Below are 15237 nucleotides of genomic sequence, written 5' to 3' on the forward strand. Positions count from 1 at the left end.
GCCTGCCTCCAAAGACGCCCAAAAAATGCCCAATAAATGCCTACAACAAAAACGCCCAGGTGTGAAAGGAGCGGAGCCCTATCCCTGTGCTACTAAAAATTCTAAGAAAAATTATCTTTTTTTTCTGGTTCTGGACATGCTACAGAGCTGAAACTTCACAGGTACACTTTTTAGACCCCCCCCAGACACTAATCCAAAGAAATCTTTTTTTTTTCAATAATTTTTTCAAATAATTGGCTCTCTATCAAAAACAACAATTTTTAAGAACTTTTTTTTGTGTGATTGAGCATGACCCAGAACCGTCATATTCTGATTGACCAAATACAAAGTCGTACAAAGTCGTCTATCATACAAGTCGCGCTGAATACGCGTGAAGTCGCGCTGACAAGTCGCCCCTTATGAGGCGACTTAGAGGTTTCGGCAGTGTGAACCGGTCTGTTTTACGAGAGAACTCTATAAAATATTTACTTTATATTGGTGATCTTCCTAATTAGCACTTTAACAGAACTCGCACCTTGAAAGCATACTATAACTACTATATATACTACTATAACCAGTAGATAATAGAGGGCAGTAGAATGCACCATGCCCTCACCTCAGCAATATGATGAGCTGCCTGAAGAACCTTACAGCTCAAGCTCCTCCGCTTGAGAAAGTTGACATTTGCTCTGACAAACCAGGTCACAATAAGCCAGGTTCTATGTCCTGGAAGCTGTTCTTGTCTCTCCTAGCCCTTTTAAATGTGCCTGGGCTGCCCTTTGCTTTCTGGATTCCTTTATACTGTATAGCTTAAATATGCAGTCTCTGATGGGCCTATGTTTGGCAGATGGATGAAGTATATTTGTGCAACAACTTTGAATTTCTGTGGAAATCTATATTGGTGATGCTTGCAAGTAATGATGTGACACCATCTATTTTGAACCTTTGATGAATTCTAAACTTTGTATGGATATGGTCATAGATAGTCTGTAGACTTACACACCACGGCTCTGAAGGAGAATAATATGTTCACCCGTGCCACGATGCTTGCCAAATATGCCTAATCAATACTTGTGAATGTGTGTGAACATAACCAAGTTAATTGAGATGCAGCATATTCCTGTGGACATGTATTTTACATGCCTACCATGTGCTTCTTCAGGAACGCTTAATAGAAGTTCGTTGTGATACGGCAGTGACATACAGTAGATCATTTCCATTTGGGATCATTAAAGTATTCTGAAAGGGTCATATTTTACCTGGGATTTTTGAGTAAGTTGCCTAAAAAAGGTGGATGCTTCATGTGGGAGGAGGGCTCTTATCTCCCCACAGGGTCCCAGGCGTTTATTAAGCTCCTGGAAAAAAAAGGCAAGGACCCCTCTCTTCCAAGTTCTTATCGTCCCATATCCTTGCTTAATTTAGATGCAAAAATCCTGTCTAAAATTGTGGCCGACAGACTGGCACTTATTTTGCCCTCCTTGATTCACCCAACGCAGGCTGGTTTTGTCAGGGGCAGATCGGCGACTTCCAACATCCGCAAAGTCATCTTAGCTTTGGAACATGCCAAATGTCATCCACATGAGGACTTGGCAATTTTATCGTTGGACGCTGAAAAAGCTTTTGACAATGTTAGCTTCTCTTGTTTATTTCTTGTACAGTGGAACCTTGGTTTACGAGTATAATTCGTTCCAGCAGCTTGCTTGTAATCCAAAACACTCGTATATCAAAGCAAGTTTTCCCATAGGAAAGCATTGAAACTCAAATGCAGCCCTCTGCTTCCTCCTCCCCTCCTCCTCAGATGACGTCAGAAGGAGTGATCGGCCCCTCCCGCCGGGTAGAGCAGGGAGACGAGGTGAGAGCGAGGCAGAGAAACGAGGAGACATATACATACAGTAAGTGCAGGGACACTCTAAAACAATATAAATCGGCATGTTTATACAGTATACAAGCGCTGGGACACATAATGGTATGTGAGAGAGTGCATTTACAGAGGGGATGGCATGCTTTTAGAGTATAAAAATGCTCGTATACCAAGACAGTTTTTTTAAAAAAAATGTTGCTCGTCTTTCAAAACGCTCGTAAACAGAGGTACTCGTAAACCAAGGTTCCACTGTACTTCAAAAGCTGGGATTTGGCAGCCGCTTTGTGGGTTTCCTGAAGGGGATGTATGCTGCTCCATCGGCCAGAATACTTGCTCCAAACTTTCTTACCGCACCCATCAATCTTCACAAGGGTACACAACAGGGCTGTCCCCTATCCCCCCTCCTGTTCAATATGGCCATTGAACCCTTCTCTAAATATATCTCTGAAGTATCCCCCATCCACGGTATGAGAATAGGCACGCAGGTACTCAAGGCGGCAAAGTTCACCGATGATATGTTATTATTCATGTCCAATCTCAAGATTGGATCTTCCTGTTTTAAAATCAAACTTAGAACTTTTTTGCAAGTGCTCAGGTCTTAAGATCAATTACAATAAGAGCGAGTTGTTGTCACTAATGCCCCATACACACGTGCAGATTATCTGCAGACTTGTCTGCAGACTTACCAAAACCATATAATATGAGGTCAAACCTAAACACTTTCAATTTGTATGCAATCCGGCAGGCCCTTGCACTACATAGAAAATGTAAGTCTGCAGACAAAAGTCTGCAGATAATCTGCACGTGTGTATGGGGCATTACTCCACATACGCCACAGGACGTCATAGCATCATCTGGTTTCTCTCAGGCTGCTCATCACATCACTTATCTGGGCATACAGATAGGCAGGGACCCTTCTTCCCTTTACAGCCTCAATTTTCCGAGCATTATTGCTAAAATCTCTAGGGAATTGGAGGTCTGGATGACACTTCCCCTTTCGCTTTTCGGGAGATGCCATTTAAATTAAAATGGTGAGTTTTCCTCACCTGCTTTACACACTACAAACGCTTCCACTACTTCTCCGTCATAAAGACGTGCAGACTTTGAACAGGGTTTTTCAAACCTTCATATGGAATCGTAAAAAACCTTGCATTGCTATGAAGAAGCTGCGTCTCCCAGGAAGTGAGGGGGGGATAGGTTTGCCTAATGTTAGATTGTATAATCTGGCTTGCCTTTTCAGATATTGCCTCGACTGGCTGACGGAATCTTATAGATATTCCAATTTTGATTTAGAATCCTCTTTTATTCTTTCACACAACCTCTCAGGACTTCTGCATTGTGCATGGCGCAAACTTCCTACCACAGTGCAGCAAAATGTTCTGTTCAAGGATTCTTTGATTACCTGGAGGGAAGTCAGGAAATTATTGAAGGTATCACCATTAATTTCCAAGTATCTGCCGATACATGGTAACCCCATGTTCCAGCAAAGTTCTAATTACAAGGCATTTGAAGTATGGCGGTCCAAGGGCCTTCATTATATGGCCTCACTCTTTGACTTGGACAGTTCGAAAGCCAATCCTTTCCATGTAGTGGCCAAAAACTTTTGCTTACCGGACTCTCACTTTCTGTGCTATAGCCAGGCCATTGCCTATGTTCATTCCGCATGCCCCGATAGTCGAGTTAGATTTAAGGAGTCCTTTATGAACCAACTGACATCTCAAAAACACTATTCTATTTCGGCTATATACGGCAACCTATCTCTTGTCGCGAGCAACAGCGCTGGTTACCAGCCCCAATCTACATGGAGCAAAGACATTTGGGAAGATGATCTTGGTACAAAGCTTCTAACAGGTCTCCGTACCATAAGGAAGCTATTAATAAATGAAAACTGGAGAGAAACACAATTCAAACTGGTACATAGGGCATTTTATCCCTTTTTCAGATCGGATCCTGCACACCCTTTATACCTTAAATGTCCTCATTGTAACCAAGAAAAACCGTCACTATTTCATCGTCTTTGGCTATGTTCCCCGATTTCGCTGTTTTGGGATAAAATTCTCTCATTTATAACTGCTGTCACTGCAGAAAGTCCCTTTAACTTTAATCTTCAGCTACTCAACGCCAAAACCTGACATCGGACAATAAGAGGGGAAGTCCTCTTCAGCACTGGACACACTTATGCTTGATGGCAGCACGGAAAGCCATTATGCGGTCTTGGACGGATACAAATCCTCCGACTCTGTCTATGGTCAAAAAAAGACCTCACAAATCTGCTTTACATGGAAAAACTGGACACCATTCTTCAAGAAAATGACACTTCTGAGCGTTTTTTTGCCAGGTGGAGAGCATATACGGAGCATGTATTCACACTTTCTGAAATATCTTCTCTGATGACCCCCTTTCATTATTCAAAATGGTATTGCAAGGCTGATTTATGTAATTCACTGGGCAATTTCAAGTTGAACTAATAGCATGTAGACTGTCAGGACTGGCCCCAGTTGTGTTGCTCATTTTAGGTTATATGACTTGATATTCGTAATGACTTCTATTCAAGTATCTACAGTAGGTTAGTATTTAAGTCATCCAGACCTCAATCTTTTAGGATTTATGTGGTTTTCTCCTCCTAGTTCTTTCTGCGAGGAAACTACTGATATGTCCTTCTTTCTTTTTGCCTTTTATGGTATTATTTTATTTTGCTACAGCTTTACTTGTTATTCATGGTGGTATGGACCTCAATATATAAGATGTTTCTTATATTTTGTAATTGTTAAAAATTTCAATAAAAATATAAAAAAAAAAAAAGTGGATGCTTTTACTTTGAGTGATTGGGGTTGACAAGGGCATGAGACTTTTTTTTATTGTTTTGAATGTGTTTTCACCAGAGGAGCCCTGGAACACCATTGGTGTACATTTCTCAATTAATCAATACATTTTTTTCTCTTTTTGTAGGGAAGTTTATTTACTTTGCATTTTGTTTGGGAACACCCAAAGCTTATTTCTTTAATCAAAACCCTAAGTCCCCATTCACACTAGCGCGACTTGTCAGGCGACTTGGTCGCCTGAAAAGTCGCGGTGGGTCGCCTGCCATTGATTAGCACAGGACCCGTTCTAATAGGAGCGACATACTTTGGGGCGACCTGGAGGCGACTTGCATTGACAATGATATGAAGTCTGTGCATGTCGCGCCGATGTCGCGGTGCACGCTGGTCACCGCGACTTCACAGGTCGCCCCGGCAAGTCGTGTCGCCCCTGTGTGAATGGGCTCTTATTCAGTTTCACACTGCCCTTCCCTTTCTACTCTAGTATCAATATGGGTGGTTTGGGGGAGAAGCATGCCTATGCCACTGCATCAGTATTTGCATAAGTACTTTAGGGGACTATGGAGACAATTTGCAAATATGGAAATGTAAAGTAAAGATGGCCCCTTTATAGTGCCCGCTCTGTTGTGCTTGTTACTTTCAAAGCCCTTGTGCAAGTACAGGATATGTTTGCTTTAAAGAACATTTCTAATTATTGATATGTATTCAAATGGTCTATTTAGCTTATTATGCCTGGATTCCCACTATAAATCTTACTGTATTGTAATAGTGTATTTCTTACCCAGGGGCCATGACATTGCTGGAAAAAAGAGAAAATTATCATTCTGTATACAAAGAGAATACAGTCTTGCATGTGCTGAATTATTTATTGAATACTGTGTTAAATTACAAAAACCAAAAGCAACAAAACAAACTTACAGATATAAATTATGCATTGGATTTACATGTGTACCCAAATGAATTTTTCCAATGCAACAAATATACAGACATGCTAGCAAATATGTAATTCACCAACAAAAAAAACATTTATAATATGTATTAAACAGATAAAAGGATAGTGGAAAGACTGATGGTTTATATTTCTAAACACATAAAAATCTAGTACAGCAGTATAAGAATTTCATATAGAACATTTCTATGTTGCCTAGAAAAAGTCTTTGGATACAGTCTAGATTATTAAAATAGTACCATCTAGTAAGTAAAGGTCAATAGAAAAATAAATATGTGTTAAAGCAGAACAAACCCACAGTGGATTCAAGGAAATTGTGTGAAACTATATTTGGAGCGTATCACTAAGGTCCCATACACGAAGGGGTCACAATGGGGTTCTTGCTGAATGTTCCAGATTCTGCTTAGCCCCCCTGTAGACTTGGCACATAGCACCCCTCAGGGAAGTTGTGTCTAAATAAATGCGAACAGGAGCTTGTGGTCCAGTTTATCTTTGCTGCTCCTCTGGGTGTCACCCACGCCTGACCGGGTACCAGTCATATGGTCTGGCCTCAGCATTTTAAAACACAAGACCTGGTTTGCTTCTACATCCAGCTTCTCTTTATACAAGCCTGGCCTTATAGAATTCCTTAGTATCTCCTTTGTCACAGGGTTTGATAAGATAAACCCATGTTTTGTTGCATAAATGCTTTTAGCAAGACTTCGTACCTGCAGACATATCCTGTGCTTTGTGTACCTTAGCTGTGTACACGACAAGCCAAAATGTCAAGACAGTCATGCTTAACCATCTAAATCAGTGGCTTTCAAACTTTTCCCACAAAATCCCCACTCGGCTGTTAAAGGCAGTACACCCAGACATCATCTGATGAGGTGGCTTACCATTTTACGTAACTTACAAGGCATATTCTAAGTCAAGACACATCTATTTGAAGCACAATATTCAATATAAAAACTGGATGTATGAAAACCTTGGTGTCTGCTTCTACAAACTTCTGAATCTGATCAATATGTAAAAGAAATCTTTCAGTGTGTGGAATCTCATCCCTTCAACATAGAAAGACTTGCTTATGGTGCTGGTCTCCCCCACCTACTGTGTGAAGAAAAGATGTCATTGCACCACTGGTAAAGTTGAGAACCAGATGGTCTTGCCTGATCTATTGGTGAAAAATAAGCCAGATGGAACCTCATCTCAGTAAATGCAGAAAAGTAAAAGCTACTAGTAAGGCCTCCCTAGTTTGAACCAGCATTATAGACTATGAAACTATGGGACTGGTGCCAGGGTCCCTCTAACACTGCAGAGAACACTGATGCAACCTTTGACCTTGAAAAATTAATTTGAATACAAGTAGCATTCATCGATGTTCACTGTAGCCAAAATATCACAGTGATTACAGATCCAGATATCTTTGACACCAACTTTATTCCATATCTAATCACTATGCATAAATGCAAGTTGTAATTTTTGCCCTTGCAGCCTGTGGCAGAAACAAAAAAGTTAGCAGCAGCAATCAGAACTCCTAGAGGTTGCAAAGACCTTTGCCCATTTCCTGATTTTATTACAGAACTTACACTAGTATCACCTTATTGTGTTTTTCATTTGCAGTCTGTACAGAGCAAGGAGGCAGGCAGTAACATTAAAAGCTTTAAGATTATTTGGTGTTATGAAAGCAAAGACATGTAAAGGGTGGTAGGAAAAACTGAAATATTCCACCACAATCTAGACTCAATGATTGTCAATGTAAATCTTGGACATCTTTTTCTTCTAAAGTCTTTAGAAGACCCAGATTGACACTATCATGATCTAATGTCTTTTTAATGAAGACACTTTCTTCTTCCGGGTAGCCAGCATTTCATAGAATGGGTCTTTGCTGATGGCAGCTCTGCAAAAACGACAAACAGAAGGATTGAATGGATGAAGCTCGTTACATACATCATGTGATCATTCATTCTACATTTTTTAAAACTGTCAGTCAGTTACCTTAATTCTAAATATATTTTTTTTTTGGCAGACAAGATATATGTACAGATCTTTTAGAAAGTTTTTTTTTTTTTTTTTTTTTTTTTTTTTATGTATGTATAGAAGACGACTGGAAGGAAACTAAATTAAATGCAAATACATAGTATAAAAGGTCCCTTTTGCTAGCCACATTCGTAGTTCCATGCATGTCTTCAAGTCGAGGGGAGAGCAACAACTGACAATACTGGTTTGCATGTGGCTCTAAGCTTGTATGGCCCTGCACTTCATGCCTATTAGCAGGATGACAGGCGGCACAAAGGTGGATGCAACACGATGAGTTCAATGCCGAGGCGTTAACATAATAAAATGATATTCAGCAATGTTGTATGCTAGGACGAAAAAAAAAAAAAAAAATGGGGAAATGATTTGAGAATTCACAACCCCATTGTCTAAAGCACCAGTCTGCCCACTAACCAAAGCATATACAGGAAAAAAGGAAATTGGTTGAATCCAAGTGGGAGTAAAGCTCCCTCAATGGATGACCAACGGGTTATTTTGGCAGACACTAGACTTTATAGTTTGGATCTAAAACATGAATTTATTGTATCAAAATGCTTTACAAAAGAGTTTATCACTCATAATTGCCACACTATGCACCAACAACTTCCCTTACCCCACCATAAAAAATAATGCCACTAATTCAATATGTCCGGACTGTAATAACTGTGTGCGCTAAAGACAATTGTGCGGATCACCGCTTGTGTATATCAAAAGGGGAATCATACTCCCTTAAAAGAACACTAGAGTTGCAGCACATTTAGGCCCTGGGGCTCCACACATGGGCCCCGGGGCTCCTCCTGGATAGACCATGGACCAGCAATAGGCACTAGAATATGTATAACAAATGGTATAGGAGAGGCTGCCTCCACCTATCTAGATCCTTCTTAAGGTGCACTGAGTAATGCAGGGATTGGAGAAAAATGTGTGCTGTGCTTTTATTTGTAATAAATGCATTGTGGTAATGCACTAGGTTGGTGTGCCTCACTTGTTGTTTTGCAGTATGTTTGGATACCCATGGTCCTGAGAGAGCAGCAAGACCTTAGGTTGTGATCTCAAGGATCACACATACAGCTCCCCTTCTTGCATACCACTTGAGCGCAGGAGAATTACTTGTTTTGCGGAGAAGAGGAGGATCAGGGCTGCTCTTGTTCAAAACCACCAGGTAAGTAAAAGCAGTTTATTTATTTATTTATTTTTTTAATTGGAACCTTTACAATCACTTTAAAGTATATGTAATATTGTTCAAACATCTGTACATTATTGTATACAGTATTTGAACTGAGGTCAAAAAAGGACAGCGACTTAAGGGCGGAGTTTGAATTTCTGTACATATTGAAAAAATGTCTGTTAAATTATTTTGCTGTGCAAAAAAAAAAATAATAAAAATGGGATTTTTGACTTGCCATAAAATCCATTTCTCTGATGTTCATTGAGGGACACAGCTCCTGATCTTCTTAACCAATGGGACTTCCCAAAGCAGTGTTAAACATGAGGGGTGTGAACAGTGAAAAAGAAATTCCCAAGGCCAACTATAACCTACAAAATAAACAGGAGCTCAACCAAAACAACTGGAGCTCACCTGAAAAAAAAAAAAAAAAAAAAAACAAACAATACACCCTCAAAGAGGACCAGGTCCTCTAAAAAGCAGCCTGCAAAACCTTGAGGCCAAATGAAGCATCTGCAGATGCCAACACTTTATGAAAGTGTGCACCGACGACCAGTTGCAGCGTTGCAAACTTGCCTAAGACGAAGGCCCGTGAGGCACTGAGTGCCCGAGTAGAGTGCGCCTTGACAGGGAAAGGAGGAACCTGACCCCTGATGACAGGGACAAAAAAAAAAAAAAACAACCTCATCTCTGTGAACCACTAAGGTGAACGATAGGATAACGCCACCAATTCCGACACCCTGCGCGCAGAGGTGATAGCCAAGATCAAGAGCCAAGGTCAAGATCCGAGCTAGGCAGGCACCGCTTAGGACAGAACCTCTTCTCCATCGAAACAGGTGGCTGTCAGCCAGGAGGAACGCCGCGACTCAGGCTGAAATGCGATCGTATGCAACCTCGCGAGGCGTTTAACTCGCAGGCCAGCCACGTCCGGTGGGGCTATGTCGCGGCCAACCTAGAGCAGAGCTGAGGTCTGCGTGCGCTCGCTGGCCAGACTGAGGTGACCACTGGATCTAGATTATCCAGCCCGTAGCCCAGTCCGGCAGTTGATTGTAGATTTCACAGGAAAAAAAGAAAAAAAAAAAAAACAGGAGAAAAAGTTCTATCCAAAAAAAAAAAAAATTGCCAAGACCAGAGATCCCAGCAAGGAACTAGGTCCTTATTCCTGACTAGGCAGAAAAAACGTAGTACCAATAGCAGAGAGAGGGCGTATACCCCCTGGGACTGCCATAGGCGTAGCCAGACTTTTTCTGCCTAGTGTCCTACTCCTGGTTAAGAAGATCAGGAGCTGTGTCTGTCCACGAACGAAAAATAAATCAGATTTTTTTAAATATTGGAAAGTTTATTTGCAATGAATTCATTGTATGTGTTCTCAAGACCTCTTACTGTAGAAACCTCTGATTCATTTAAATAACCTAAATAAGAGGGTAACTGAGTCTGCTTTCTAAATATAGCCAGTCATGATTTGGGCAGTCCTGCCTACTAATGTTGACTACTTAAATATATATTAGCACACCTCAATTTTCTCTTTATCCTGTCCAACCCTAGGTTAAAATGTGTAATGGTTCTCCCTTTAAATGACCTGGAGTACCTTTGTCTCCTATTTAAACTGTACTTCCTGCCTACTCCAGTGTTTTATGTTGGTATAAATGGTTAACAGTCACGCTTCACTTGCACAGACTTGTAATGCTGAGGAACAGAGGGGTGTATATAACCAGGCATGTTAGATTACAGAATTCACTGGGAAGATCAGTCACACTCTGGTGACTACTAGATTACACCCTCATGTTTCGACACACTGTGCTGGTACAACAGGAGGGATTAAAAAATTAAAATCAAGGTTGGTAACATAATGTCTCTGACTAAATATCTATTTTTGTAACTTAAACTGGGCTTTAAATCCCAGCAAAAACCAGGTCACAAAGATTTATAAAAAAGGTATCTTGCTAAAATGAAATTTCTTAAGACCAAGCAGTGGTAAACTACCAAGGCTATTAATCTGGATATGGATGCAAAACTATTCCAAAACTGGCCATAGTTTTTTTTCATGTTCAGACAGCAGGTTGGAAAAAAAAAAAAAAAAAAAAAAAATCTGGTCCAATTCCCCCATCCACACATTCGAGGTCGAAGGGAAAATCCTCCCCACTATGCAAGGTTATTTTGACAGTGGGGAGACTTCCCCACCATCAGAATACACTGCTTAGCTAATGGAGTGCATTTTTTCCAACAGGCTGTTTAAAAAGAAGTCGATGAGTAGATCGCTGTTCAACCACAGTACATAGATCGAAAAATTTGCCAATCCCTGCTGAACTGGATGGATTTCGATCCATGTATGGCTGGCTTGAGACTAGTGATCGACCAATATTGCTTTTTCTTTTTTAACTTGACAGGTACTCTTGTGAAGGGATCTGGGGGGGGGGTCTAAAAGACCCCAAACCCCTCCTCTGCACTTAAAAGCATTCAAAAGCCAAGTTTGGCTGTTTTGAATGCTGTCATTTTTTTGAATCTGACGCCAGTACCAGTTATGACATCACTTCTGGGTTTTTGCATGGAGACCCGATCAGAGCCAAATGCGCCTTTGATCGGGTCTTCGGCGGCCATGCAGGCTGGTTGCCCGGGTCTCCTGGTGGGACGGGAGACCCGGGCGAGCCGCAGAAGGCAGCGCTCCTTGTAATGACAGCCGAGCAGCTTCTCAGCCGCATCGGTTGTCATTACAAGACAGCTGACCGTCAGCTATGGACACCGGTACCGAGGTGATGTCTCTAGCTGCAGGCATCACTCCGGTACAGCACTTTCTGAAATATCAGCAAAAAAACCTCCGGGGCCGATTCCGATATTTTGGGGAAAGTGCACATTGGCCCTCGATATAACGGCTTTGCCGATAATTGGTCGATCTCTAAAGACTTTTAAATATTCACTAAGCCACAGTCAAGACCATACCCATCAAAAAAAAAAAAGCGGTGAAACTACTTAGAAATGGTGCAGCTTCTCTCCAGATGCCTCAATGGAATGCAAGATGTGAAGGTATCCCTCTCCCCAAGTTCAAGTCACCAATTAGAATTACATCAGGAAACATTGTGCCACACTGAGATACAAGGAATTTTGTCATTTGTCAATTCAGATAACCTACTCCCAAAAAAAAAAAAAAAATTGTCAAAAAGATATAGCACCTAAAACCGTATCTAAACTCAAAAGCAAAAATAGAATATATTGTAGTTAACCAGTCCTTATTCATGGTGGTTGCATTTTTTTTTTCTTTTTTTTTGTAGGATTCTTCATTTCATCTGGCGATTCTTCCCAGTAATACATTTCCTGTCCTAGGGTGACAACACTCGTGCACGGTAATCTATCTATCTATAGAGAGGCCCTAGGTTGCACGATTGGACTACAAAAGGTTGCCCCTCTTCGTCAACGTTACGTGTGTACCCTTCTCCGTTTTAACCGAAGCTGATCATAAAACCAGCATTGGTTGCAGATCTGATCTACGTATTCTCATGAGGAGGGGTTTATCTGAGTTCTTATTCATTCAACCCCGGGGTTGAATGAAATAAAAACTCAAAAATGTATAATCAGCTTAAGTTACAGAAAATCTTGATGTGTTGTTCAACGGGTACGTTTCTATGCGTACAGAAAATGTACTTAGACTGAAAAAGCCTAATACAGCTACCCCATCTGAGGATTCATAATCTAAAATTCATTACATTTTTAGCTTACATTTTTAACAATATTGTCTTTTAAAACCATGCTAACAGTTTTCCCCACCATGCAAAAATATACTACTTGTATTATCTTTTTAGCAAATAGATATAAAAAAAAAAAAAAACCTCCTTTGTTCCTAAACATGTGGACAGCAGTACTCTTGAGCTGTTCTGTACGCAAGCTGGCCATACGCTAGGAGAATTTGATTTGAATTCTACAATTTACCAATCATTGGTGGGTCAAATCCACATTCAGTTTTGACCAGAGTCCCGAAAAAATTCAAAGGAATGTGGTTTTCGTTCGGGGAAAGTCCACTTATTCCAAAATCCAATGTTAAAAACAAACACAATTTTGAAGTGCTAACAAAACAACATTCATCAAGTCTTGCAAGAATTTTTGTACAAAAATCTACTACTGTATTTCCAGGTTTATACTGTATACTTGTATGTACGTGCACAGACACATAAGTGGACACAGTAAAAGCCACTTACTTTATGCTTTTTATCCACTCATCCTTTTCTTCTGCTGAAGGTGCAGAGATGCGATACACTGTATGGTTACCCTCTACCACTCTTCCATCAGCCTCTGTCTTGCAGGCTTTGATCACCTGGTCTTTGTTGTCTGGTATAAAGAGCTCAAAAGCGTTCTACAAAGAAAAAAAAAAAAAAACACAGCAAAGTAAGGCATTCTGTAAAGAAATAGCAGACACTGTGGAAAGGATGGGGATTAAGATAATTGTTGGACTGGTTTTTCGTGTCATTTGTGACTGGATTTGTATTTAACAATCTCCATCCTTCCAAAGAAACAAATCCTTAGGATGCACCAAGTACTTTTACAAAGTTGACCCATTGGCCAACTTTGTAATATGACATGCATTATCGACACAGCTGTGCTGTAATCTCACTAGAAGCGTGAATGATTGTACTGACAGACCTCAGGAGGCCCTTCCCATGAGGGATGGGTGTATACAATAATCTGGCTCTCATTACAGTCATAAACCTTTCACTGAAAAACTTGAACATATTGGTTTTCATTCTTAAATCTTGCCTGATTTTAATGGGACTGCAGGAATACAATAATCTGAAATCCTAAATTTAGCTAAAATAAAAACATAAAACCTACAGTTAGGTCTGTTTGTGTCCCTTGTGCTGATTCTTCTTTAAGGAGAATCTTCCTCTATCCTAATCCCCTGCCATAATCTTATGAGGTGGGGGTTAATACAACTAAAAGGCTATCCGGAGCTCTCATCAAGAGGATTCAACTGTGCCCATCCTTTTCTGCCCAATCCGCCATTCATAGAAGCTGTACTACAGCTTCTATAAATGACACAGGATCAATGAATGAGAGACGGGTGTATGATTGATAGCTCCGCTCCCTCCTTCAGAGGTCCTGTGTCATTCATAGAAGAGGTATTACAGCTTTTATGAATAGCGATCTGGCAGGAAAGGGCAGTTAAAGTCAAGCTCTTTTTAGGAGAGCTCCTGATAGCCCTTTAGTTGTATTAACCCCTTGCAAAAAAAAAAAAAAACAACGATTTCTCCTAAAAAAAGAATCAGTACAATAGACACATAATACTAGCTGTAAGGTATGTCCCTTGTGCTGATTCTTATGTTTTTTTTTTAACCTATCTATACTTAGGCTTTACATGTACCATGCTAGCCTCTTTTCCCTTTTTACCTCCCAATTCCAATTCATTACAAAATTGGCAACTAGCAGGGCCCCAGCTATACATGAATGAAAAGTTTGGGTCTAATGAAGTGTAAAAACGCCAAGCCATTAAATGGGAAAGACAGCAAATGGCTTAAGCCACTTACCACTCCCAGAGTTAATGAAGTGTTCTGTGAAATCCAGTAGGGTGATCAATTAGGCCCATTTTGCTAGGACAGTAGTCATTACTGATACCTACCTCAACTTTTCCACAATGCAAATTATGGAAAGTTCACACACTATACTGGGTTTGATCATACAAAGAAATGAAAACCTAGGTGTCTCATATGCCCAGGCAAAGTTTTATTCATTGTCCATCAAGGTTTTAAGTATTTCAGAGAATAATATGGCCTCCACAGCTTGTACAGATTCAAAGCTAAAAACACATGCATCAGCAAAAGTAGACCACTAAAACCCGGTATTACCCTGTAAATAGGGAGACCATAATATTTATACCAAGAGTGATCCTTTACATGTCATACAAACTTGACCCCTGTCTACTCCATACTGTCCTGCTAGCAGAGAAATGTCATACAAACTGAACTTAGTCTAAGCAATACTGTCTTACTAGAAGAGAAATGTCACACAAAACTGAGCTTAGTCTACTCCATACTGTCTGCCTAGCAGAGAAACGTCATATAAACTGAGCCCAGTTTGTTCCATACTGTCCCACCAGCAGGAGAAACGCTATACAAGCTGAACCCAGTCTACTCTAAACTGTCCTACTAGCAGAGAAACAGCAGTCAGTCATACAAACTGAGCCCAGTCTGCTGCATAATGTCCTGTTGTCACAAGGATTAACATGCGTCATTAACTTCTTTAACACGGAAACACTCACAGGCTTCTTAGAATCCTCAACCTCCCGTATACTGAGGTTCTCCAATGGTATTATCCCACGGGGCTCCTTGTCCTACAAAGCAAAAATTTAAGAGTAAATATCCAAACTGCAGGAATTAACATAAAGCCAAAAGATAAGCCAGGTAAATGTATATAATGTTAAACAAAAAAGAAAAGTAACAATATAATAGAAATTAGATCGATCAGA

General features: G+C 40.4%; 1 protein-coding gene across 1 annotated transcript in view; it reads right to left on the minus strand.

Moving 5' to 3' along the window:
- Nucleotides 1-7080: 7080 nt before the first annotated feature.
- Nucleotides 7081-15237, minus strand: part of LOC309566339 (cytohesin-1) — a 76133-nt gene continuing 67976 nt past the window's right edge. Inside the window, exons 11-13 of the mRNA XM_082271453.1 lie at nt 15031-15102; nt 12977-13131; nt 7081-7487 (exon numbers count right to left, since the gene is read on the minus strand). Coding sequence (XP_082127579.1) covers nt 7409-7487; nt 12977-13131; nt 15031-15102 — 306 coding nt within the window. The 3' untranslated portion in view covers nt 7081-7408. The remainder of the gene's footprint in view (nt 7488-12976; nt 13132-15030; nt 15103-15237) is intronic.

The sequence above is a fragment of the Pelophylax lessonae genome (genome assembly GCF_965119305.1).
Source record: "Pelophylax lessonae genome assembly, chromosome: 11".
Lineage (NCBI taxonomy): Eukaryota > Metazoa > Chordata > Amphibia > Anura > Ranidae > Pelophylax > Pelophylax lessonae.